The sequence below is a fragment of the Panulirus ornatus genome, chromosome 20, assembly GCF_036320965.1.
Source record: "Panulirus ornatus isolate Po-2019 chromosome 20, ASM3632096v1, whole genome shotgun sequence".
NCBI classification, from domain to species: domain Eukaryota; kingdom Metazoa; phylum Arthropoda; class Malacostraca; order Decapoda; family Palinuridae; genus Panulirus; species Panulirus ornatus.
The window spans coordinates 40,712,942-40,739,897 of NC_092243.1; the positions used below are offsets into that span (position 1 = coordinate 40,712,942).

A 26,956-nucleotide genomic window follows, 5' to 3' on the forward strand; every position below is an offset into this window, starting at 1 on the left:
ATTTATGCTAATATGTGCTTCAAAAGCTAATCACATGATGACCTGAAGATGGGTGACTGAGGTGCCCACACAGACGGACGCACGGACCAGCACATCATGTGCCACATACACGATGTGTCGTGCGGCCACGTCCTCATTATACGTCATCAGGTGACGGGAGGTCCCTGGTTACATTAACCTGTCACACGTGACGTCATCATAACGGTGTTGTGTCACGCACTCAACACCGTAATGACCCATTGTTATGACGTGACCAGTCGTCTGCAACAATCTTATATCAAGGTTACGTGAACGTATCTGTAAGGTTAGACTTCTTACCACCTTGACCACGACGGTACGACCCTTGACCACGACGGTACGACCCTTGACCACGACGGTACGACCCTTGACCACGACGGTACGACCCTTGAGCGCTACGGTGCGACCCTTGAGCACGATGGTACGACCCTTGACCACGACGGTACGACCCTTGACCACGACGGTACGACCCTTGACCACGACGGTACGACCCTTGACCACGACGGTACGACCCTTGAGCGCTACGGTGCGACCCTTGAGCACGATGGTACGACCCTTGACCACGACGGTACGACCATTGACCACGACGGTACGACCCTTGACCACGACGGTGCGACCCTTGACCACGACGGTACGACCCTTGACCATGACGGTGCGACCCTTGACCACGACGGTACGACCCTTGACCATGACGGTGTGACCCTTGACCACGACGGTACGACCCTTGACCACGACGGTACGACCCTTGACCATGACGGTGCGACCCTTGACCACGACGGTACGACCCTTGACCATGACGGTGCGACCCTTGACCACGACGGTACGACCCTTGACCATGACGGTGCGACCCTTGACCACGACGGTACGACCCTTGACCATGACGGTGCGACCCTTGACCACGACGGTACGACCCTTGACCATGACGGTGCGACCCTTGACCACGACGGTGCGACCCTTGACCACGACGGTACGACCCTTGACCAAGACGGTGCGACCCTTGACCACGACGGTGCGACCCTTGACCATGACGGTGCGACCCTTGACCACGACGGTACGACCCTTGACCATGACGGTGCGACCCTTGACCACGACGGTACGACCCTTGACCACGACGGTGCGACCCTTGACCACGACGGTGCGACCCTTGACCACGATGATACGACACTGGAGCACGACGGTGCGACCCTTGACCACGACGGTGCGACCCTTGACCACGACGGTGCGACCCTTGACCACGACGGTGCGACCCTTGACCATGACGGTACGACCCTTGACCATGACGGTACGACCCTTGACCACGACGGTGCGACCCTTGACCACGATGATACGACACTGGAGCACGACGGTACGACCCTTGACAACGACGGGATAACCCTTGACCACGACGGTACGACCCTTGAGCGCGACGGTACGACCCTTGAGCACGATGGTGCGACCCAGAGCATGATGATAAGACCCTCAGAGATAGGATGACCTAATGATTGACCTGAACCTTAATTGGTCAGGTCAGAGGTCAAGGCATCATACCCCATCTTGCTGACGTTAATATTCCCGCACACGTTATTATCATCATGGAGTAGTACTAACGGCCATTAACACCATCATGGAGTAGTACTAACGATCGTTATCATCATCATGGAGTAGTACTAACGGCCATTAACATCATCATGGAGTAGTACTAACGATCGTTAACATCATCATGGAGTAGTACTAACGATCGTTATCATCATCATGGAGTAGTACTAACGATCGTTAACATCATCATGGAGTAGTACTAACGATCGTTATCATCATCATGGAGTAGTACTAACGATCGTTATCATCATCATGGAGTAGTACTAACGATCGTTAACATCATCATGGAGTAGTACTAACGATCGTTAACATCATCATGGAGTAGTACTAACGATCGTTAACATCATCATGGAGTAGTACTAACGATCGTTATCATCATCATGGAGTAGTACTAACGATCGTTATCATCATCATGGAGTAGTACTAACGATCGTTAACATCATCATGGAGTAGTACTAACGATCGTTAACATCATCATGGAGTAGTACTAACGATCGTTAACATCATCATGGAGTAGTCCTAACGATCGTTAACATCATCATGGAGTAGTACTAACGATCGTTAACATCATCATGGAGTAGTACTAACGATCGTTATCATCATCATGGAGTAGTACTAACGATCGTTAACTTCATCATGGAGTAGTACTAACGATCGTTAACATCATCATGGAGTAGTACTAACGATCGTTAACATCATCATGGAGTAGTACTAACGATCGTTATCATCATCATGGAGTAGTACTAACGATCGTTAACATCATCATGGAGTATTACTAACGATCGTTATCATCATCATGGAGTAGTACTAACGATCGTTAACATCATCATGGAGTAGTACTAACGATCGTTATCATCATCATGGAGTAGTACTAACGATCGTTATCATCATCATAGAGTAGTACTAACGATCGTTATCATCATCATGGAGTAGTACTAACGATCGTTAACATCATCATGGAGTAGTACTAACGATCGTTATCATCATCATGGAGTAGTACTAACGATCGTTAACATCATCATGGAGTAGTACTAACGATCGTTAACATCATCATGGAGTAGTACTAACGATCGTTAACATCGTCATGGAGTAGTACTAACGATCGTTATCATCATCATGGAGTAGTACTAACGATCGTTAACATCATCATGGAGTAGTACTAACGATCGTTATCATCATCATGGAGTAGTAGTAACGATCGTTATTATCATCATGGAGTAGTACTAACGATCGTTAACATCATCATGGAGTAGTACTAACGATCGTTATCATCATCATGGAGTAGTAGTAACGATCGTTATCATCATCATGGAGTAGTACTAACGATCGTTATCATCATCATGGAGTAGTACTAACGATCGTTATCATCATCATGGAGTAGTACTAACGATCGTTATCATCATCATGGAGTAGTACTAACGAACTTGTCATAACGACCGGTTTTATGTACGGACAAGAATTTCTTGTGGCAACCCCGCCCCCATCTCACCCCCCCAGACTCAAGGCCGAATTACTGGTTCTACTTTACAATGTTCCCTAATGTGATGTGTGGTGATGTGTGGTGATGTGTGGTGTGTGGTGATGTGTGGTGTGTGGTGATGTGTGGTGTGTGGTGATGTGTGGTGTGTGGTGATGTGTGGTGATGTGTGGTGTGTGGTGATGTGTGGTGTGTGGTGATGTGTGGTGTGTGGTGTATCTAGCCAGTACTGGGTGAGGTACTGGTGTAGCCAGTACTGGGTGAGGTACTGGTGTAGCCAGTACTGGGTGAGGTACTGGTGTAGCCAGTACTGGGTGAGGTACTGGTGTAGCCAGTACTGGTTGAGGTACTGGTGTAGCCAGTACTGGGTGAGGTACTGGTGTAGCCTGTACTGGGTGAGGTACTGGTGTAGCCTGTACTGGGTGAGGTACTGGTGTAGCCAGTACTGGGTGAGGTACTGGTGTAGCCAGTACTGGGTGAGGTACTGGTGTAGCCTGTACTGGGTGAGGTACTGGTGTAGCCTGTACTGGGTGAGGTACTGGTGTACTGGGTGATCATATGTGGTAGCAATCATCCAGCTGGTCAGCACCAGTTATCCCATCCCCCAGTATGTACTGATGTAAACATTTGTGTTGTTAATAACCTGTGTAAGAGAGGTGTATTGTGTCGTTGTAATAACCTGTGTAAGAGAGGTGTATTGTGTCGTTGTAATAACCTGTGTAAGAGAGGTGTATTGTGTCGTTGTAATAACCTGTGTAAGAGAGGTGTATTGTGTCGTTGTAATAACCATGATGTTGTTGTTGTTGTAGGTTGTGAGCGCGGACGTTGTAATCCGGATCCCAGCAGAGAGGGTGCGGGACCAGGATGGTTACTACCGTCTGGACTACCTGCCTCCACATGGTATCCCGCCGCCCAACTCCACCTTCACCCCAGCCCAGGTCTCCCAGGGCGTCGAGCTGAAGAGGGCGCTCCCGGGCACCAAGTATGACTTCAAACTGTACTACACCAACGACACCATCAACGACTACCGTAACTGGGCGGCCTCCATCACTACTGGTAAGACACACACACACACACACACACACACACACACACACACACGTAAGGAAGCACTAGGTATTATTCTAAGTTGCCCCATCAAGATACAGACTCTATACATAAGTAAACATCTTGATCATTATGTTATCAAGAGACCAAAATGACTAAGATGTGTCGCGTCATTAAGACCACGTAGCTCAGGTAGAGCCAGCCAGAGTCGTGCACGGAAGTGTTCCACACCTCAGATGGGAGACGTGTGCTTGTATGGGTCAGCACCACAGTTACTGTAGGGGCAGGGTATATACGGTGCTCGTCCTGAAGTATACCATAGGAAATTAAACCCTTTAATATCACTGTTCTCCACTTTCCAACCATAGCTCTTGCTCAAATCACAGCCAGGTTGACGTTCCTTATCACAGTCTGTACTGAGACTAATCTGCCACATATTACGTATATACAGGTGAGTCCAGGCAACACCCACTGGCCATGTTGTTGTAACACGTACTGACGTTTGTTTACCCAGGACATACAATAAGGGCCAGTACTGGCCATCCCTGCACTATACTGAGCCGTCCGTGTGGTCCTTAAACACTCACTGGTGTGTGAGCGGAGTGAGGAAGAGGTGTGTGTGTGTTGAGGGAGGAGGTGAGTGAGTGTGTCAGGACTTTTAGTGTGAGGGATGGGATATTAGTGGTGGAGGATGTGAATCAAGAGTGGATATTGCATCAGTTGAGGGTATAACTGGTAGGCACTGGGTAACCCAGGGTGAACAAAGATGGTGGACAACTGTTGGAGCCGGGTTGAAAAAGAACTAGTGATCAGGGAATATTTGCTTTAAGAAAGTGACATATATGAACGTTTGGGTGAGTAGGGTTGATTGTGAGCAGCATTATGTCTGTGTTGAGTAATAGGCGCGATGAGGAGTGACTCTTGAATGTAAATATGCTGAGAGATGTGTGATCACCTCTTGGTAAAGGTGAGGGTGAAAGTTCGTAAAGGATTCAGGAAAAGAGGAAATGACGTAGATGGGAAGTGGATAGTGAACGTGAGTAACTTTGACAACAAGGGCATGTGGAAGGAGATGTCTGGGGTAACTGGTTGAAGAATGGTGAAGCTTGGGTATATGGGAGGAATGGAAGGTATTAATGGACGCACAGCTGGCATATGCGAGAGAAGTGATGCCTGACGGGATGAGGATGGGTAGTAAGTGGTGGGTTGAGGAAGTTAAGATACTAATGAAAGAGAAACTAGTTGGTGTATGAGCGTCACCTCCAAGAAAGGAATGCGAAGTATTGCCAGATGAACAAGAGGAAGCAGCAGGAGGTCAAGTTAAAGATGCAGGGGCTGAAAAAGAGGGCAAATGAGAAATGTCATAAAAAAGTGTTTTGGAAGGGGTTGAATAATAATGATAATAATAATGATAATGATAATAATAATAATAATAATAATAATAATAATAATAATAATAATGATAATAATAACAATAGTAATGATAATGATAATAATAATAATAATAATAATAATAATAATAGTCATAATAATAATGATAATGATAATAGTAATGATGATAATAATAATGATGATGATAGTAATAATAATAATAATAATAATAATAATAATAATAATAATGATAATAATAATAATAATGATAATAATGGAAGAGTCAGCGAGGGAGGTGGATGGGGAACTAGTAACGGGCAAAGAAGTTAAGAGAGATTGTATTGTGGATGACTGTTGAATGTGTCATGATAGGGTGGCAGATGTCTGGGACGTAGCGAGTCATACATAGACAATGGTTTGGTGAAGAGATGATGGTGAAATCTTTGCACAAGGTGAGATGTGGCACACTGACTGGATGGATGAGATTGCTGTTGAAATTTTCAAGAAAGGGTTGACCTTTTTTTTGACAAGTGAATCAGGATTTTGAGTGTATGTATGATTCAAGGTTAGGTACTGGAGGACTGGCGGTTTACCTGCATAGTACCGTTGTATACAGGTCAGGGGAACACATGAAGAAGAGAGGTATAAGTTTGTTGAGTATACTGGTAAGTTGTATGGTGTAGTGGTGGTTAAGAGTGTGGTGGCATACACACAGCAGCAGACTAGGGAGGAACAGTGTGGGTTCAGGTGTGGTAGAGGATGTGTGGATCAAGTATTTAATTTGAAGAATCTGTGTGAGAGAAATACTGAGAAAAAAAGAGAAGAATTTAGATATCCTTTTTGAATCTGTAGAAAACGTATGATATTGTTGAGATACTTTATGAAAGGTGCCCAGAGTATATAGTTGGGAGGAAAGCTAGTGTGAGGAGTTTTTATAAGCGAGTAAAGCATGTGGGCAAGTAGGGAGAAAGAAGAGGGGGAGAGTTTCCAAGTGAAGGTGGGTCTTCGCCAAGGAAGTGTGATGTTGTCGTGGCTGTTTGACCTGTTTATGGCTGGGATGGTGAGGGAGGTAGATGTGAGGGTCTTTGAGGAAGGAGACGGTGTGCAGTCAGTTACGGGCGGGAGCGACGTGGGAGGTGTCACTTGTTGTTTGCTGATGACGCGGCTTTAGTGGCAGACGTAAGTTTGAGAAAGTGTGTGAAGAGGAAATTGAGAGTTAATGTAAATACTGAATAATTAACCATGTTTGATAACTGTGTTTAGGACAGTATGTGAAAGGAGGAAGTTGAAAGTAAGTGTGAATAAAAGAAAGTTTTTAGGTTTAATAGGGCAATGGGATAGGTTAGTTGGAAAGAATTTTAAATAAGCGATGTGTTTTAGATACCAGGAGGGACATGACAGGGAATGGAACCATGGAAGCGGAAGTGAGCCATCGGGTGGGGGAGGGGGCGAAGGTTCTGGGAGTGTTGAGGCATGTTTGGAAAGAGAGGTCTTTATGTGGGGGGGCGAAAGTGGGTATGTTTGAAGGTATAGTAGTCCCAACAATGTTATATGGTTACGAGGCATGGGTTATAGAGAAGGTTGTGCGGAGGAGGGTGGATGTGTTGGAAATGAAATGTTTGAGGAAAATATGTGGTGTGAGGTGGTTTGATCCTGTAAGTAATGACAGGGTGCGAGAGATGTGTGGTAATAATAAGAGTGTGGCTGAGAGAGCAGAAACTTTATAGTCAGTCCCCTCGCTCTCTCTCGACGAATGGACATACTCCACCTGTCACCACTGGAGACGGAGACATGAGCTCGGGTCTGGGAAATGTTGAAGTGGTCTGGATGGCACCATAGACTCTGACCCAGGTGTCGCAGGTGAAGGAAATGACTGTGTGGCAGGTGTACAGCAGGTCATTATGGACACACAGGGAGAGACATTGTGGCAAGTAATTTGGGTCCCGGACGCCACCACAAGCCTAGGAACTGACACCATTGAACGATACGTTTGGTAAAGGCCCATGAGACATGCCTGGTATTGGTAGTCCTGCGTGTGTGAGGTGTGGCTACACTTGCTTGACGCAAGTGATGGTCGGCCTCTGACACCAGCCAGGTCACAGTTAGTGTTGATGCTGCTGCCACACTAACACAACCTGACACTCCATCGCAACCCCATGTCTTATTACCCCTTGTGGGACACATATCATGATGAGTGGTGTTGTAACACCTGATATTGTGATGTGATGAGTGATAACAACATCTCCTGACATCTCACATAATGAATGTATATGTTTTATATAAATTGCCTCTGAGTATTTTGTAGACATAATGGGGTAAGACCTCTGTATGATGACAACAACAATGTACAGTAGAGTAATTCATAATGTTCGTAATGTTTCTCCCTAACCCTCTGTATGTTTCTCCCTGACCCTCTGTATGTTTCGCCCTAACCCTCTCTATGTTGTTACTGATTATGAGAACCATCAAGTCCATGTAATGTTGTCACATTGTATCAGTTACCGCTTCCTAGTAACACGATAATGACATATGTAACCACTGGTCCAGGTGAATGATAGGCTGCGGTGGTTTAACACTTAAATAACCGCTTCTACTCGACCTGTCCTTCTGGCAGATGGTAATATTATGCACGTGTGCCATACAGATCATGGTTAGTGTTTTCACAGACATGTACCAGTCATGTGATCCAGCCATCTGTTTCTACGTTTTATGTACATGTTCATGAGGTCAACAATACTGACACGTTTGTATTATCACATCATTCTCCGGTGTGACCTCTCCCCCCCCCCTCCTCTCTGCAGCTATGACCTCATTCACAAGACGAGTCTGCATGGATGCCACCAGCAGGGGGGGGGGGGGGGGCGTCCGGGGTCGCCTCGCACCTGCTCCCATGTCACGAGTGCATCTGTAGTGACTACACGGCTCACATCACCCTCCTGGTGTGCCATGTGCGATGACAGTCCCTGCCACACGTCTGATGTGGTTCAGGTGTGGGTGGCTGGGGTCTGCTGGTGTTGTCTGGACGGCTGGTCACGTGTGGCTGGCACAGTGGTCGTGGTACACATGTTGTGGCTCCGGCCAGCTAACTCGTCACCCAGGGAGGTCAAACCTCCTCCTGTAGTCCCACTACAACACACGTGTGCCAGGTGAACCTGCCCGGAGGATCAACACGAACCAGCTGCAGCCCTCCTGCCACACACACACACACACACACACACACACACACGTGTATTTTCTAACTCAGTAACCACATCATTGTTGAATGTCTTCTCATCGCAGAAGACCACGTAGTCCCAAGAGCCATCTGGTTTGTGGTCATACGTCAATACATATTCCATTCTGGCTTCCTCCTCGTGCAACCTGGTCACCACTGGCTATGTTGTGACCATACATCACACTGGAGTGATGACCACGTTATGAACAACATGAGGGATGCATGCTAGACCAAGGTCATGCTGACCAGACATCTGAGTGGATCATGGCAGACGCAATACCCTGGATGGGAGACGTAACGTCGGCCAGTCATGTGACGTAATGATAACGATGCACGTTATCATGAACCTCGTTATCACAAGATCACACCATCATCACTTGGCTGGTCCTCCTCACGGTGGTCGTGCAGCGAGACCGGCCGCTCCCACCCAGGCACGTCTCCGTCAGGTTGCATGACCCATACATAGACGACAGGTCTTGTGGTCCGTCCAGCAGATACTGGTGTTGTGCATGTGCAACACGATCACTCACGCCAGGAATGTAACACGTTTACTATGTTACCTTCAGTAACACATGTCTACTATGATACCTACAGTAACACATGTATACTATGATACCTACAGTAACACATGTCTACTATGATACCTACAGTAACACATGTCTACTATGTTACCTTCAGTAACACATGTCTACTATGATACCTTCAGTAACACATGTCTACTATGATACCTTCAGTAACACATGTCTACTATGTTACCTTCAGTAACACATGTCTACTATGATACCTTCAGTAACACATGTCTACTATGATACCTTCAGTAACACATGTCTACTATGTTACCTTCAGTAACACATGTCTACTATGATACCTTCAGTAACACATGTCTACTATGTTACCTTCAGTAACACATGTCTACTATGTTACCTTCAGTAACACATGTCTACTATGTTACCTTCAGTAACACATGTCTACTATGTTACCTTCAGTAACACATGTCTACTATGTTACCTTCAGTAACACATGTCTACTATGTTACCTTCAGTAACACATGTCTACTATGTTACCTTCAGTAACACATGTCTACTATGTTACCTTCAGTAACACATGTCTACTATGTTACCTTCAAGTAACACATGTCTACTATGTTACCTTCAGTAACACATGTCTACTATGTTACCTTCAGTAACACATGTCTACTATGTTACCTTCAGTAACATGTCTACTTCCTTCAGTAACACATGTCTACTATGTTACCTTCAGTAACACATGTCTACTATGTTACCTTCAGTAACACATATCTACTATGTTACCTTCAGTAACACATGTCTACTATGTTACCTTCAGTAACACATGTCTACTATGTTACCTTCAATAACACATGTCTACTATGATACCTACAGTAACACATGTCTACTATGTTACCTTCAGTAACACATGTCTACTATGATACCTACAGTAACACATGTCTACTGTGATACCTACAGTAACACATGTCTGCTATGATACCTACAGTAACACATGGCCACATAAACCCAGCCAGTGTTAGACGTTCTGCAGTTACTGACCCAGTACGTGGTTGTGTGTGTTACCATCATGACGGTAGTGTAGAAGTCATAACATGTGTGGGAGACAAGTGAAGGAAGGTTATAGTACCAACGATAAAGAGATCATTTCATATTGATTCATTATCTTAGAGTGAAGCAGCAATACACATACCAGTTCGAAACTCGGTGCAAAATGATGTTATGCCCTTATGATTTTTTCATTCATATTCTTCATTTCCCGCGTTAGCGAGGTAGCGTCAAGAACAGATGAGTCAGTCATAGAGAAAAAAATACCCTCATAGCCTCCTTCTCTGTTCCATCTTGTGGAAAGTAAAACGGGAAGGGAGGATTTCCAGCCCCCCGCTCCCTCCCCTCGTAGTCGCCTGCGACACGCAGGGAATACGTGGGAAATATTATTTATCCCCAGTGGCCTGGGATACGGGAGAATATCCCCAGTGCCCTGGGATACGGGAGAATATCCCCAGTGCCCTGGGATACGGGAGAATATCCCCAGTGCTCTGGGATACGGGAGAATATCCCCAGTGCCCTGGGATACGGGAGAATATCCCCAGTGCCCTGGGATACGGGAGAATATCCATTAATTATCCCAGTCTGTACGATAACTCAGCCACATACAGGCCTACCATTTCTCGCGAGACAACAGGGTTTTTACTTTGAAATCTTGGGACCTTCTTGTAAAGGGAGGTTTTTACCGAGTGTACAAAGTCTGTATGTACCGTTGTGCGAAGGGAATATACATGATTGCCGACCTAGATGAATCATATATGTAGATTGCAACATCCCAGGAATGTCGTAACTTGTTTAAGAAAGGCAATGCCGCTCGAGGCAGAGATTCAGGTCCTACCACAGAGAAGCATGCCAACCATGGGTGGGTGGAGGGAAGGCCATGCCTGATGTACCGCTGGGCGGGCCACCATGTGGGAGGGACAGTGAGTGAGATGTACCCGTGACGCCATCACGATCCACGCCGTTGCTCAGACACGGGTCATATAGGAAGGTGAGGACTGCCACAGGATACAGTGGTTGTGGCTTCCCGAGACCAGATGATGTTACAACCATATACATTTTGCCCACCTGAGCAGACGAGGGTATAATTACCCCACCAGACACAACGCGTGTTGCGTCTTCATATACACCACCACAACAGTGACTTAATCCACACTCTGTATTAGTGACTTATTGACCGGGTCAAATGCAGTGATTTAAGCCTTCACAGAGACGAAAATTCTCACCACATAAACATTGTTATAACACTGAGGATGAGGTGGACACACTGTCTTCACACACTGACTCTTAATGACTGCTGGGATGTGGCTGTTCTTGTGGTGGTCTGTACGAGCTGTGGTGGAGTCTGTGTGATTGTGTGCGGAAGTGCAAGTCGGGGGCGAGGGATCCCTGGTGGCAGGAGGTGACGGTGGAGAGGTTGGTGGAACAGCTTCTGTGCAAAGTGTCGTCTGAGGTTCAGGTGATGACTGGAGAGAGCAGGAGGGAGGAGCAGCGTGCTCAGCGCCTCCCAGCAGGTAGTACAGGAGGGACTGGGGTGATCTTCCCCGCGCCTCCTCTAGTGGTTCCTGCTGTGTGGAGGAGGGCCAGGCACAGGTGAAGCTAACAATGATGAGGGTTGTGTAGCTTAGGTGCTGGGGGTCCCAGTGTGTCCCCGGGGAATGGAGGGAGGGAGGGAGGGATGATGGTAACGGTGACGTGTTCCTCCCAGTTTGGTGTGTCGTCCAGAGCAACGTAACGACTGACCCAACATGAGGGAGACTCTGGTGGAGGTGGTTCATGGTGTCATGAAGGACCAGGTTGTTGGCAGAGCTGGTGACAACAGTCATGCTAGTGGCAGTCGTCCATCCATCCATGATGATGATGATGATGATGATAATGATGATGATGGTGAAGATGATGATGATGATGACGATACTGATGATTATGATGATGATGATTGCTTTGGTAATGATGATGATTCTTTTTGGTAATGATGATAATGAAGATGATTGCTTTGGTAATAATGATGAGTATGTTTACATAAGAAAGACAGGGAGCCTGACTCGTCCACGATTGGGTTGTCTGAAAAAGAAATTAACTAAAAAAATGTACTTCTGCTCCGTACTTTTTTTTTAAGCTATCACCAACTCCCCCCCGCTGCTGCACATTAGCCTTCTAGTGTCTCCGTAACTGCTGTCGTTTATACGTTTATTTCCGGCATTTTTCCTCAAAGTATACCTGAATTTATAAGATATTTGTCTAAACGCCTTTTGAAGGTAAGGTATTTATAGGTTTAGTATTCACAACGGCTGACGGTAACTTAGTCCAGTACTCAACACACACACACAGGGAAAGGCTTTTTCCCACGTTCGTACTACATCTTTTACCTTTGAGTTTTGTTCCATTTGTTCTTGTATTTCGAAAAGTAGCTTATGGTTTACTTTTTCGAACTTGTTCAGAATTTCGAACACTTGGATTATGTCGCCACGAAGTCTACGTTTTTTTTTTTTTTTTTCTTTTTTTTAAGGGAGAAGAGATCCAATCGTTTTAGCCTTTCTTCGTATTGCCGGATTTCTAAAGGATAGTATCCACTTTGTCGCGCGTCTTTGTACCTGCTCTAATTTTTTTCTCATCTGTTTAATAGTTTGGGAACCAAAACAGGACTGCATATTTAAGGTGTGATCTTGATAGAGAATTATAGAGTGAATTGTTTCTGGTGTCTTGTAATCTATTGATGGCTGTGAAACCTAACATTTGTTTGCCTTTTTTACTAGCTGCTTAACACTGTTTAGTGTATTTCAAATTGTTGCTAATGACAACTCCAAGGTCCTTTTCTTCATTTACTTTAGTTAGTGAGTTTTCGAATAGTATGTAGTCGCAACGTACATTCTTGTCTCCAAAGTGCATAGCTTCACACTTGTCTACAATAAACTTTATTTGCCATCTGTCTGACCACTCTGCGAGTAAGTTAAGATCACTTCTAATCATTTCGCAGTCCCGCCTGTTTACAGCTCTATCTCCTAGTTTACTATCATCAGCAAATTTGGAGATCTTACATATGAGACCGAGTTCTAGGTCATCAATGTATGTTATGAAGAGAATTGGGCCTAGGACCGACCCCTGTGGCACACCACTCGTGACGCCAAGCCAACCTGAGGCTTCGCCGTTTAACACTACCCTCTGCTTTCACCTGGTAAGCCAGTCTCTGATCCATGTACAAAGTTCATCACCCATTCCGTGTGCTTTTGAGTTTATGTAAATGTCTCTTGTGAGGTACTTCATCGAAAGCCTTTTGGAAATCTAAATATACAACGTCAGACGGTAAATTTTCGTCCCATTTCTGATAGATTCCAGCAAAGTCGTGAGGTAGGATCATCTATTGTGGAAACCGTGTTGGTTGTCCGATATGATTTTGTGATCTAGAAACGTGACATTTTTTTCTCGTATTATTTTTTCCATCATTTTTCCTAACATTGACGTAAGGCTAATTGGGCGGTAGTTCAAGACACACTTTTTGTCTCCTTTTTTATATATATGAGTAACATCTGCTAGTTTCCAGTCAGTTGGCACCTGACCATCCGATAGAGATTGGTTGACTATTTTTGTTATGGTGTATATCAGCTGTCCCCTGACCTCCTTTTGAAAATCATGGAGCTAAGTTATCTGGGCCGTTGGATATGTTAGGATTTGATTGGTCCAGGTATTTAAGTACTTTAGAGCTCCTTATTTAAGTACTTCAGAGCTCCTTATTTAAGTACTTTAGAGCTCCTTATTTAAGTACTTCAGAGCTCCTTATTTAAGTACTTTAGAGATCCTTATTTAAGTACTTCAGAGCTCCTTATTTAAGTACTTACTTCAGAGCTCCTTATTTAAGTACTTCAGAGCTCCTTATTTAAGTACTTCAGGGCTCCTTATTTAAGTACTTCAGAGCTCCTGATTTAAGTACTTCAGAGCTCCTTATTTAAGTACTTCAGAGGTCCTTATTTAAGTACTTCAGAGCTCCTTATTTAAGTACTTCAGGGCTCCTTATTTAAGTACTTCAGAGCTCCTTATTTAAGTACTTCAGAGCTCCTTATTTAAGTACTTCAGAGCTCCTTATTTAAGTACTTCAGAGGTCCTTATTTGAGTACTTCAGAACTCTTTATTTCTCTAACCTTCAACTCTTCTTCATCAGATCCTTGAAACATTTTCCTTGGTTGCGACATTCGAGATGTATCTTCACTTGTGAACACGGAGGTAAGAAGAATAATAATGTAATGTGGTAGCCATTTTCTTGTCGTCAGTAGTTAATGTGTCATGTTCGTTTCGTAATGGTCCAATTCCATCTTTTACTGTCATCCTTTGTCTTATATATTTAAAGAATTCCTTAGGATTATTATTTTTAACTTTCAAGGATATTCTTTTTTCATCGTCACGTTTACTGTGTCTTATAACCTTCTTACACTATCTCTGGATTTTGATTAATTCCTGGCGATTTTCATCGGATCCCATTGATTTGAATTTCTTGTATGTTTTCTTCTTTGGATGAATTATTTCCAGAAATTTCTAGTACACCAGGAAGCTCAGGAAGTAGGTGGGTAGAGTGAGTGTGGACGTGGAGTAGCATGACTGACCTACGGGGGATAATGATGACCATGGACTGACCTACGGAGATAATGATGACCATGGACTGACCTACGGGGGATGATGTCGACCATGGACTGACCTACGGAGATAATGATGACCATGGACTGACCTACGGAGATAATGATGACCATGGACTGACCTACGGGGGATAATGACGACCATGGACTGACCTACGGGGGATAATGTCGACCATGGACTGACCTACGGGGGATAATGACGACCATGGACTGACCTACGGGGGATAATGTCGACCATGGACTGACCTACGGGGGATAATGTCGACCATGGACTGACCTACGGGGGATAATGACGACCATGGACTGACCTACGGGGGATAATGTCGACCATGGACTGACCTACGGGGGATAATGTCGACCATGGACTGACCTACGGGGGATGATGTCGACCATGGACTGACCTACGGGGGATAATGTTGACCATGGACTGACCTACGGGGATAATGTCAACCATGGACTGACCTACGGGGGATGATGTCGACCATGGACTGACCTACGGGGGATAATGACGACCTATGGACTGACCTACGGGGGATAATGTCGACCATGGACTGACCTACGGGGTGATAATGTCGACCATGGACTGACCTACGGGGATAATGTCGACCATGGACTGACCTACGGGGGATAATGACGACCATGGACTGACCTACGGGGGATAATGTCGACCATGGACTGACCTACGGGGGATAATGACGACCATGGACTGACCTACGGGGGATAATGTCGACCATGGACTGACCTACGGGGGGTAATGACGACCATGGACTGACCTACGGGGGATAATGACGACCATGGACTGACCTACGGGGGATAATGACGACCATGGACTGACCTACGGGGGATATTGTCGACCATGGACTGACCTACGGGGGATAATGTCGACCATGGACTGACCTACGGGGGATAATGACGACCATGGACTGACCTACGGGGGATAATGTCGACCATGGACTGACCTACGGGGGATAATGTCGACCATGGACTGACCTACGGGGGATAATGTCGACCATGGACTGACCTACGGGGATAATGACGACCATGGACTGACCTACGGGGGATAATGTCGACCATGGACAGACCTACGGGGGATAATGACGACCATGGACTGACCTACGGGGGATAATGTCGACCATGGACAGACCTACGGGGGATAATGACGACCATGGAGGGGGTGAGCAAGGTGGCGGAACTCGTAGTGAGAACTTTCATGTTCAGGAGCCAAGTTGACGGTGTGGCGGGTCCTTGGTGGGTGGGTGGACTGGTGGCCGCTGGAGGACACAACAAAGGAGGAAGCCAGTGTGTCAAGGTGATGGTTCTGTGGGGCTGGTGGAGATGGTAGGAGACACACTGAGGCACCACTGTAGCAAGTGGGTGTTGGTTGACACCTTCACAAAGTTGTATGATGATGATGATGATGATGATGACGATGATGATGATGAATAATGATGATGATGATGATGTAAAGTACACAACTGTACGAGCAGGTGTACAGCCAGGACATGTCAACACCATGTTATAAAGATACATAAGACGTACGGACACACAGACATGTCTGTAATTGTATGTTAGAGAGAGTGAGACAAGGAGGAGGAGGAGGAGGAGGAGGAGGAGGGTGTTACTGCAGAGAACAATGTGACGTGACGTGAGGTGTAGCCTGGCCACACATAACCAAGGTGTCTGATTCATGGTTCATCTCCTCTGTTGTTACGTTATGTTGTAACGTGGCCTGGCGACACTTCCCCTCCTGTGGCAACACCCACCTCTCTCTCTCTCTCTCTCTCTCTCTCTCTCTCTCTCTCTCTCTCTCTCTCTCTCTCTCTCTCTCTCTCTCTCTCTCTCTCTCTCTCTCTCTCTCTCTCTCTCTCTCTCTCTCTCTCTCTCTCTCTCTCTCTCTCTCTCTCTCTCTCTCTCTCTCTCTCTCTCTCTCTCTCTCTCTCTCTCTCTCTCTCTCTCTCTCTCTCTCTCTCTCTCTCTCTCTCTCTCTCTCTCTCTCTCTCTCTCTCTCTCTCTCTCTCTCTCTCTCTCTCTCTCTCTCTCTCTCTCTCTCTCTCTCTCTCTCTCTCTCTCTCTCTCTCTCTCTCTCTCTCTCTCTCTCTCTCTCTCTCTCTCTCTCTCTCTCTCTCTCTCTCTCTCTCTCCAGGAATTGTGAAACATCAAGGCGCATTCTTTCCATTCGATCACTGAAATTCATCACACGAAGACAAAGAAATACAAAGGAATTTCGAGGGGCAACAAACCACTGGGATCTTTTGAGGTGGTTAGAGTTCGTGTAAGATACCAGACGTTCACACATGACTGTAGTGAACGGTCACACAACAACATACATATCATTGATCGAGACTAACCTGCAGCTTGTGAGTATGGAGGCGCACATAACGAAAACCTTGCACTTAAAGCCATGTATTTTGTCAGGTCTGTTCATACACGTAACTACAGTACTGCTTTCACCCACCCCTACCTGCCATTTTCCTCCATATGTTGACAATCCTGTGGAGGGTAAAGTACTCCATCTCATTCGAGATCAGTTGTTTGCCCACAAGTTTGGAACCATCACTACAAGTACAATCAGACAAGTCAAGTCTTAGGTATCTTGATGTATCAAGATGGTCAACACCTGTGATCACTTTGAATCATTATATTCTCTTTTGTAAGATAGATAGATTCAAGTCGTTTAATCTCATCTCTAGCTTGGTTTCATACTACACTCTGACATGGTTTCATACTACACTCTGACATGGTTTCATACTACACTTTGACATGGTTTCATACTACACCCTGGCATGGTTTCATACTACACTCTGACATGGTTTCATACTACACTCTGGCATGGTTTCATACTACACTCTGACATGGTTTGATACTACACTCTGGCATGGTTTCATACTACACTCTGACATGGTTTGATAGTACACTATGACATGGTTTCATACTACACTCTGACATGGTTTCATACTACACTCTGACATGGTTTCATACTACACTCTGGCATGGTTTCATACTACACTCTGACATGGTTTGATAGTACACTATGACATGGTTTCATACTACACTCTGACATGGTTTCATACTACACTTTGACATGGTTTCATACTACACTCTGACATGGTTTTCATACTACACCTCTGACATGGTTTCATACTACACTTGACATGGTTTCATACTACACTCTGACATGGTTTCATACTACACTTTGACATGGTTTCATACTACACTTTGACATGGTTTCATACTACACTCTGACATGGTTTCATACTACACTCTGACATGGTTTCATACTACACTTTGACATGGTTTCATACTACACTCTGACATGGTTTCATACTACACTCTGACATGGTTTCATACTACACTTTGACATGGTTTCATACTACACTCTGACATGGTTTTATACTACACTCTGACATGGTTTCATACTACACTCTGAACATGGTTTCATACTACACTTTGACATGGTTTCATACTACACTCTGCATGGTTTCATACTACACTCTGACATGGTTTCATACTACACTCTGACATGGTTTCATACTACACTCTGACATGTTTTCATACTACACTCTGACATGGTTTCATACTACACTCTGACATGGTTTCATACTACACTCTGACATGGTTTCATACTACACCCTGACATGGTTTCATACTACACTCTGGCATGGTTTCATGCTACACTCTGACATGGTTTCATACTACACTCTGACATGGTTTCATACTACACTCTGACATGGTTTCATACTACACTCTGACATGGTTTCAATCAAGGGCGTCATAGTTCTCTGAGGTTAGGTTGAGAGGAAATATATCATTATATTTGTGTGTATACCTGACCACATGATCGGTAACTATATTGATTGTGTACTGATCCTCGAACATATTCGTCATTGTTCCAGTAACAATGTTCCTCTAACTTGTTCCAGTTGTCAGTGATTCATCTTGTAAAGAAACTTGTTGCCACGTTTTATTTGTTTCTTTTACCCTTAAGTTTCAGTCCTGTAGCACAAGAGACAATATTGTCTGGGATTACAGAAATATATATAATTGTCAAGAGTTGTAAGGTGACGGACGCCACACACAGTCTTCACTTCCCAAGAGAGATGTTTGGTCATAGCAGTCGCTCCTCATACTGTATCTAGGGTTCTCTGCTGTTGGAATTAGTTTTGTAGACTTTCTTTGTACTTGGTCAAGTGTTACTTCGTCCATTTCATAGCTTTGTGGACCCATAACCGGAGTGGGCATCCAATGTTCATCTTGACTTTAGCGATAAAAAGAGACGGATTGCTTCTGGTTGTTGTGTGGTGGATGTTCCCGTGTGTACAACGTAGCAGTGGGTGGTGTGGTCAGGTGTACAACGTAGCAGTGGGTGTTGTGGTCAGGTGTACAACGTAGCAGTGGGTGGTGTGGTCAGGTGTACAACGTAGCAGTGGGTGGTGTGGTCAGGTGTACAACGTAGCAGTGGGTGGTGTGGTCAGGTGTACAACGTAGCAGTCGGTGGTGTGGTCAGGTGTACAACGTAGCAGTGGGTGGTGTGGTCAGGTGTACAGTACACCTGATGACACAGCGAAAGGAAATGAAATAGAATTTATCGTAATGTATGGAAAACATATAGTTAGAAAGACATAAAGATAAGTGACGGAGGTATTACATGCCTGGTACACCAGCAGGAGCCAGGTTTTACATGCCTGGTACACCAGCAGGAGCCAGGTATTACATGCCTGGTACACCAGCAGGAGCCAGGTTTTACATGCCTGGTACACCAGCAGGAGCCAGGTATTACATGCATGGTACACCAGCAGGAGCCAGGTATTACATGCCTGGTACACCAGCAGAAGCCAGGTATTACATGCCTGGTACACCAGCAGGAGCCAGGTATTACATGCCTGGTACACCAGCAGAAGCCAGGTATTACATGCCTGGTACACCAGCAGGAGCCAGGTATTACATGCCTGGTACACCAGGTTCCAGGGAACTACGGCTCTTCACATATCTGTTAGCGAAGACGTGGATGTGTGCAGCGGACGCTCACTCGCACAGCCATACACAAATACCACAGAATGTCATGAGACTTTCTCCTTCCCTGCAGCCGAGCGACCCGGCCTAGGTCAACATATGCCTCTGGCAGAACCATGTCTGGTGAAAGACTGGATCAGTAGATGATGATGCCTGGAGGAGTGTAGATCCCGCGTCAGGGTAGAGTGGTAGAGTCTACCGCTCAGGGAAGTAGACATGATCACTTGAGGAAATATGTTGTTGACACCAGTGGAGTGAGGCTCCTTACATGGTGGGGTGAGCACGACACACAGCAACACACACACACACACACACACACACACACACACACACACACACACACACACACCAGCCAACCTGAACAGCACACGTCAAGCCTCACATACAACAAGTAGTGTTCGTCTTGATCTCTAGAACAGACGAAGACTGGACGACTTCCAGACATGACCCTCGCTGTCCTGTACAGTGAGGAAGGTTCTCAAGACTAACTTCCAGGTGCTGCTGGTCCGCCACCACCACCACAGCGGACCACAACGACGGGAACACCAGAATAGTCGTCAAACCTGCCACCAAGAACATCAAGTCCTGCAGCCTTACCACGATACACTCACCAACGCTACAAACAAACTCCATTTTGTACATGGTTTGTTGTTGGAGGTCCACAATACTTGTAACCTTCACCAAAAAAAAAAAAAAAAAAAAAAAAAAAAAAAAAAAAAAAAAAAAAAAAAAAAGAATGTCATGAGACTTTCTCCTTCCTGCAGCGAGGACCCGCCTAGGTCAACATTTTGCCCTGCAGAACCATGTCTGGTTGAAAGACTGATCAGTAGATGATAGCCCGAGATGTAATCCCCGCGACAGGTAGAGTGGTAGAGTCTACCGCTTTAGGAAGTAGACATGATACTTGAGGAATATGTCGTTGCACCAACAGCTGGAGTGAGGCTCTTCATGGTGGGGTGAGCACACACACAGCAACCACACACACATCACACAAACAACACACAACCTGAACAACGTCAAGCTCACATACAACAAGTGTGTTCGTTTGATCCTAACAACAAGACTGGACGACTTCAGACAGACCTCGCTGTCCAGTACAGTGAGAGGTTCTCAAGACTAACTTCAGGTGTGTGGCCCCACCCAACCACAGCAGACCACACGACGAACACATGATATCGTCAAACCTGCCACCAGAACATAAAGTCCCAGCTACACGATACCTTTACCAACGCTACAAACAAACTCCATTTTGTACATGGTTTGTTGTTGGAGGTCCACAATACTTGCAACCTTCACCAACACTGAGTTTGTTGTTGGAGGTCCACAATACTTGCAACCTTCACCAACACTGAGTTTGTTGTTGGAGGCCCACAATACTTGCAACCTTCACCAACACTGAGTTTGTTGTTGGAGGTCCACAATACTTGCAACCTTCACCAACACTGAGTTTGTTGTTGGAGGCCCACAATACTTGCAACCTTCACCAACACTGAGTTTGTTGTTGGAGGCCCACAATACTTGCAACCTTCACCAACACAGAGCTCAAGATGACATACAGGTTGAGACGTAGATGACAACCTACACAGATATAACACGATAGGAAGGACAACAATGAGCTGGAGTTGTGAGTTGTAAGTTATACATTAACTCATATCCTCAGTACCACTACAGTCCTCCCAGGATATATCAGGAGTGTTGATCACGTACATCAATAACTTGGTTATTGCGCCAATATATAAACCAGCGGATATAAGACCACAGCAATGTAGGAGGAATGATATAGAGACTTGTGCTGGGGCAGGGTCCGTGGGAGGCCAGCTGTGTGTGTGTGTGAGACGTCAGGAGGACAGTAGTGCTGTCCAGGCCCCCAGCAATGGTACAGCAGGAGCTGCCAGGTACGGTCACACACACGGTAACGTGTGGCATCAGTACGAGGTGCCTGGTACCCAACAGGTAAGATGACGAGCTGCGAGAAACAGTACACTACATTACTTCCTTACAAGACGTGTGGGTTTAGCATGTGACAATACCATGACAGATGCACTGTACAGCACTCACACCACTACGTGATGATGTCACCCACGTGTAGGATACCATTGTGGTAGACCACTGCTGGTGTGGCCAGGTGGGGAGTATACCATGTGGTAGACCACTGCTGTGTGGCCAGGTGGGGAGTATACCATGTGGTAGACCACTGCTGGTGTGGCAGGTGGGGAGTATACCATGTGGTAGACCACTGCTGTGTGGCCAGGTGGGGAGTATACCATGTGGTAGACCACTGCTGGTTTGGCCAGGTGGGGAGTATACCATGTGGTAGACCACTGCTGTGTGGCCAGATGGGGAGTATATCGTGGTGGACCACTGCTAGTGTGGCCAGGTGGGGAGTATATCGTGGTGGACCACTGCTAGTGTGGCAGGTGGGGAGTATATCGTGGTGGACCACTGCTGGTGTGGCAGGTGGGGAGTATATCGTGGTGGACCACTGCTGGTGTGGCAGGTGGGGAGTATATCGTGGTGGACCACTGCTGGTGTGGCCAGGTGGGGAGTATACCATGTGGTAGACCACTGCTGTGTGGCCAGGTGGGGAGTATACCATGTGGTAGACCACTGCTGTGTGGCCAGGTGGGGAGTATACCATGTGGTAGACCACTGCTGGTTTGGCCAGGTGGGGAGTATACCATGTGGTAGACCACTGCTGTGTGGCCAGGTGGGGAGTATACCATGTGGTAGACCACTGCTGTGTGGCCAGGTGGGGAGTATACCATGTGGTAGACCACTGCTGGTGTGGCCAGTGGGGAGTATACCATGTGGTAGACCACTGCTGGTTTGGCCAGGTGGGGAGTTATACCATGTGGTAGACCACTGCTGGTGTGGCCAGGTGGGGAGTATACCATGTGGTAGACCACTGCTGGTGTGGCCAGGTGGGGAGTATACCATGTGGTAGACCACTGCTGGTTTGGCCAGGTGGGGAGTATACCATGTGGTAGACCACTGCTGTGTGGCCAGGTGGGGAGTATATCGTGGTGGACCACTGCTGGTGTGGCAGGTGGGGAGTATACCATGTGGTAGACCACTGCTGGTGTGGCCAGGTGGGGAGTATATCGTGGTGGACCACTGCTGGTGTGGCCAGTGGGGAGTATACCATGTGGTAGACCACTGCTGGTGTGGCCAGGTGGGGAGTTATACCATGTGGTAGACCACTGCTGGTTTGGCCAGGTGGGGAGTATACCATGTGGTAGACCACTGCTGTGTGGCCAGGTGGGGAGTATACCATGTGGTAGACCACTGCTGTGTGGCCAGGTGGGGAGTATACCATGTGGTAGACCACTGCTGTGTGGCCAGGTGGGGAGTATACCATGTGGTAGACCACTGCTGGTTTGGCCAGGTGGGGAGTATACCATGTGGTAGACCACTGCTGTGTGGCCAGGTGGGGAGTATACCATGTGGTAGACCACTGCTGTGTGGCCAGGTGGGGAGTATACCATGTGGTAGACCACTGCTGGTTTGGCCAGGTGGGGAGTATACCATGTGGTAGACCACTGCTGTGTGGCCAGGTGGGGAGTATACCATGTGGTAGACCACTGCTGTGTGGCCAGGTGGGGAGTATACCATGTGGTAGACCACTGCTGTGTGGCCAGGTGGGGAGTATACCATGTGGTAGACCACTGCTGGTTTGGCCAGGTGGGGAGTATACCATGTGGTAGACCACTGCTGTGTGGCCAGGTGGGGAGTATACCATGTGGTAGACCACTGCTGTGTGGCCAGGTGGGGAGTATACCATGTGGTAGACCACTGCTGGTGTGGCAGGTGGGGAGTATACCATGTGGTAGACCACTGCTGGTTTGGCCAGGTGGGGAGTATACCATGTGGTAGACCACTGCTGTGTGGCCAGGTGGGGAGTATACCATGTGGTAGACCACTGCTGGTTTGGCCAGGTGGGGAGTATACCATGTGGTAGACCACTGCTGGTGTGGCAGGTGGGGAGTATACCATGTGGTAGACCACTGCTGGTGTGGCCAGTGGGGAGTATACCATGTGGTAGACCACTGCTGGTGTGGCCAGTGGGGAGTATACCATGTGGTAGACCACTGCTGGTTTGGCCAGGTGGGGAGTTATACCATGTGGTAGACCACTGCTGTGTGGCCAGGTGGGGAGTATACCATGTGGTAGACCACTGCTGGTTTGGCCAGGTGGGGAGTTATACCATGTGGTAGACCACTGCTGGTGTGGCCAGTGGGGAGTATACCATGTGGTAGACCACTGCTGTGTGGCCAGGTGGGGAGTTATACCATGTGGTAGACCACTGCTGGTGTGGCCAGGTGGGGAGTATACCATGTGGTAGACCACTGCTGGTGTGGCCAGTGGGGAGTATACCATGTGGTAGACCACTGCTGGTTTGGCCAGGTGGGGAGTTATACCATGTGGTAGACCACTGCTGGTGTGGCCAGGTGGGGAGTATACCATGTGGTAGACCACTGCTGGTGTGGCCAGGTGGGGAGTATACCATGTGGTAGACCACTGCTGGTGTGGCCAGGTGGGGAGTATACCATGTGGTAGACCACTGCTGGTGTGGCCAGGTGGGGAGTATACCATGTGGTAGACCACTGCTGGTGTGGCCAGGTGGGGAGTATACCATGTGGTAGACCACTGCTGTGTGGCCAGGTGGGGAGTATACCATGTGGTAGACCACTGCTGGTGTGGCCAGGTGGGGAGTATACCATGTGGTAGACCACTGCTGGTGTGGCCAGTGGGGAGTATACCATGTGGTAGACCACTGCTGGTTTGGCCAGGTGGGGAGTATACCATGTGGTAGACCACTGCTGGTTTGGCCAGGTGGGGAGTATATCGTGGTGGACCACTGCTGGTGTGGCCAGTGGGGAGTATACCATGTGGTAGACCACTGCTGTGTGGCCAGGTGGGGAGTATACCATGTGGTAGACCACTGCTGGTGTGGCCAGGTGGGGAGTATATCGTGGTGGACCACTGCTGGTGTGGCCAGTGGGGAGTATACCATGTGGTAGACCACTGCTGGTGTGGCAGGTGGGGAGTATACCATGTGGTAGACCACTGCTGGTGTGGCAGGTGGGGAGTATACCATGTGGTAGACCACTGCTGTGTGGCCAGGTGGGGAGTATACCATGTGGTAGACCACTGCTGGTGTGGCAGGTGGGGAGTATACCATGTGGTAGACCACTGCTGGTGTGGCAGGTGGGGAGTATACCATGTGGTAGACCACTGCTGGTGTGGCCAGGTGGGGAGTATACCATGTGGTAGACCACTGCTGGTGTGGCAGGTGGGGAGTATACCATGTGGTAGACCACTGCTGGTGTGGCCAGGTGGGGAGTATATCGTGGTGGACCACTGCTAGTGTGGCCAGGTGGGGAGTATATCGTGGTGGACCACTGCTGGTGTGGCCAGGTGGGGAGTATACCATGTGGTAGACCACTGCTGTGTGGCCAGGTGGGGAGTATACCATGTGGTAGACCACTGCTGGTTTGGCCAGGTGGGGAGTTATACCATGTGGTAGACCACTGCTGGTTTGGCCAGGTGGGGAGTATATCGTGGTGGACCACTGCTGGTGTGGCCAGGTGGGGAGTATACCATGTGGTAGACCACTGCTGGTGTGGCCAGGTGGGGAGTATACCATGTGGTAGACCACTGCTGGTGTGGCCAGGTGGGGAGTATACCATGTGGTAGACCACTGCTGGTGTGGCCAGTGGGGAGTATACCATGTGGTAGACCACTGCTGGTTTGGCCAGGTGGGGAGTATACCATGTGGTAGACCACTGCTGGTGTGGCCAGGTGGGGAGTATACCATGTGGTAGACCACTGCTGGTGTGGCCAGGTGGGGAGTATACCATGTGGTAGACCACTGCTGGTGTGGCCAGGTGGGGAGTATACCATGTGGTAGACCACTGCTGTGTGGCCAGGTGGGGAGTATACCATGTGGTAGACCACTGCTGGTGTGGCAGGTGGGGAGTATACCATGTGGTAGACCACTGCTGGTTTGGCCAGGTGGGGAGTTATACCATGTGGTAGACCACTGCTGGTGTGGCAGGTGGGGAGTATACCATGTGGTAGACCACTGCTGGTGTGGCCAGGTGGGGAGTATACCATGTGGTAGACCACTGCTGGTGTGGCCAGGTGGGGAGTATACCATGTGGTAGACCACTGCTGTGTGGCCAGGTGGGGAGTATACCATGTGGTAGACCACTGCTGGTGTGGCAGGTGGGGAGTATATCGTGGTGGACCACTGCTGGTGTGGCAGGTGGGGAGTATACCATGTGGTAGACCACTGCTGGTGTGGCCAGGTGGGGAGTATACCATGTGGTAGACCACTGCTGGTGTGGCAGGTGGGGAGTATACCATGTGGTAGACCACTGCTGGTGTGGCCAGGTGGGGAGTATACCATGTGGTAGACCACTGCTGGTTTGGCCAGGTGGGGAGTATACCATGTGGTAGACCACTGCTGGTGTGGCCAGGTGGGGAGTATACCATGTGGTAGACCACTGCTGGTGTGGCCAGTGGGGAGTATACCATGTGGTAGACCACTGCTGGTGTGGCCAGTGGGGAGTATACCATGTGGTAGACCACTGCTGGTGTGGCAGGTGGGGAGTATACCATGTGGTAGACCACTGCTGGTGTGGCCAGTGGGGAGTATACCATGTGGTAGACCACTGCTGGTGTGGCAGGTGGGGAGTATACCATGTGGTAGACCACTGCTGGTGTGGCAGGTGGGGAGTATACCATGTGGTAGACCACTGCTGTGTGGCCAGGTGGGGAGTATACCATGTGGTAGACCACTGCTGGTTTGGCCAGGTGGGGAGTATACCATGTGGTAGACCACTGCTGTGTGGCCAGGTGGGGAGTATACCATGTGGTAGACCACTGCTGGTGTGGCAGGTGGGGAGTATACCATGTGGTAGACCACTGCTGGTGTGGCCAGGTGGGGAGTATACCATGTGGTAGACCACTGCTGGTGTGGCAGGTGGGGAGTATACCATGTGGTAGACCACTGCTGGTGTGGCAGGTGGGGAGTATACCATGTGGT

The 26,956-nt window shown here is 47.7% G+C and overlaps 1 protein-coding gene across 2 annotated transcripts in view; it reads left to right on the plus strand.

Annotated features, from left to right (window-relative positions):
- The window catches only part of LOC139755960 (tyrosine-protein phosphatase 10D-like), a 657,464-nt gene that overhangs the window by 218,380 nt on the left and 412,128 nt on the right, over positions 1-26,956 (plus strand). For both annotated transcript variants that reach the window (XM_071674794.1, XM_071674795.1), the window contains exon 2: positions 3,880-4,126. In XM_071674794.1, the coding sequence (XP_071530895.1) occupies positions 3,880-4,126 (247 nt within the window). The remainder of the gene's footprint in view (positions 1-3,879; positions 4,127-26,956) is intronic.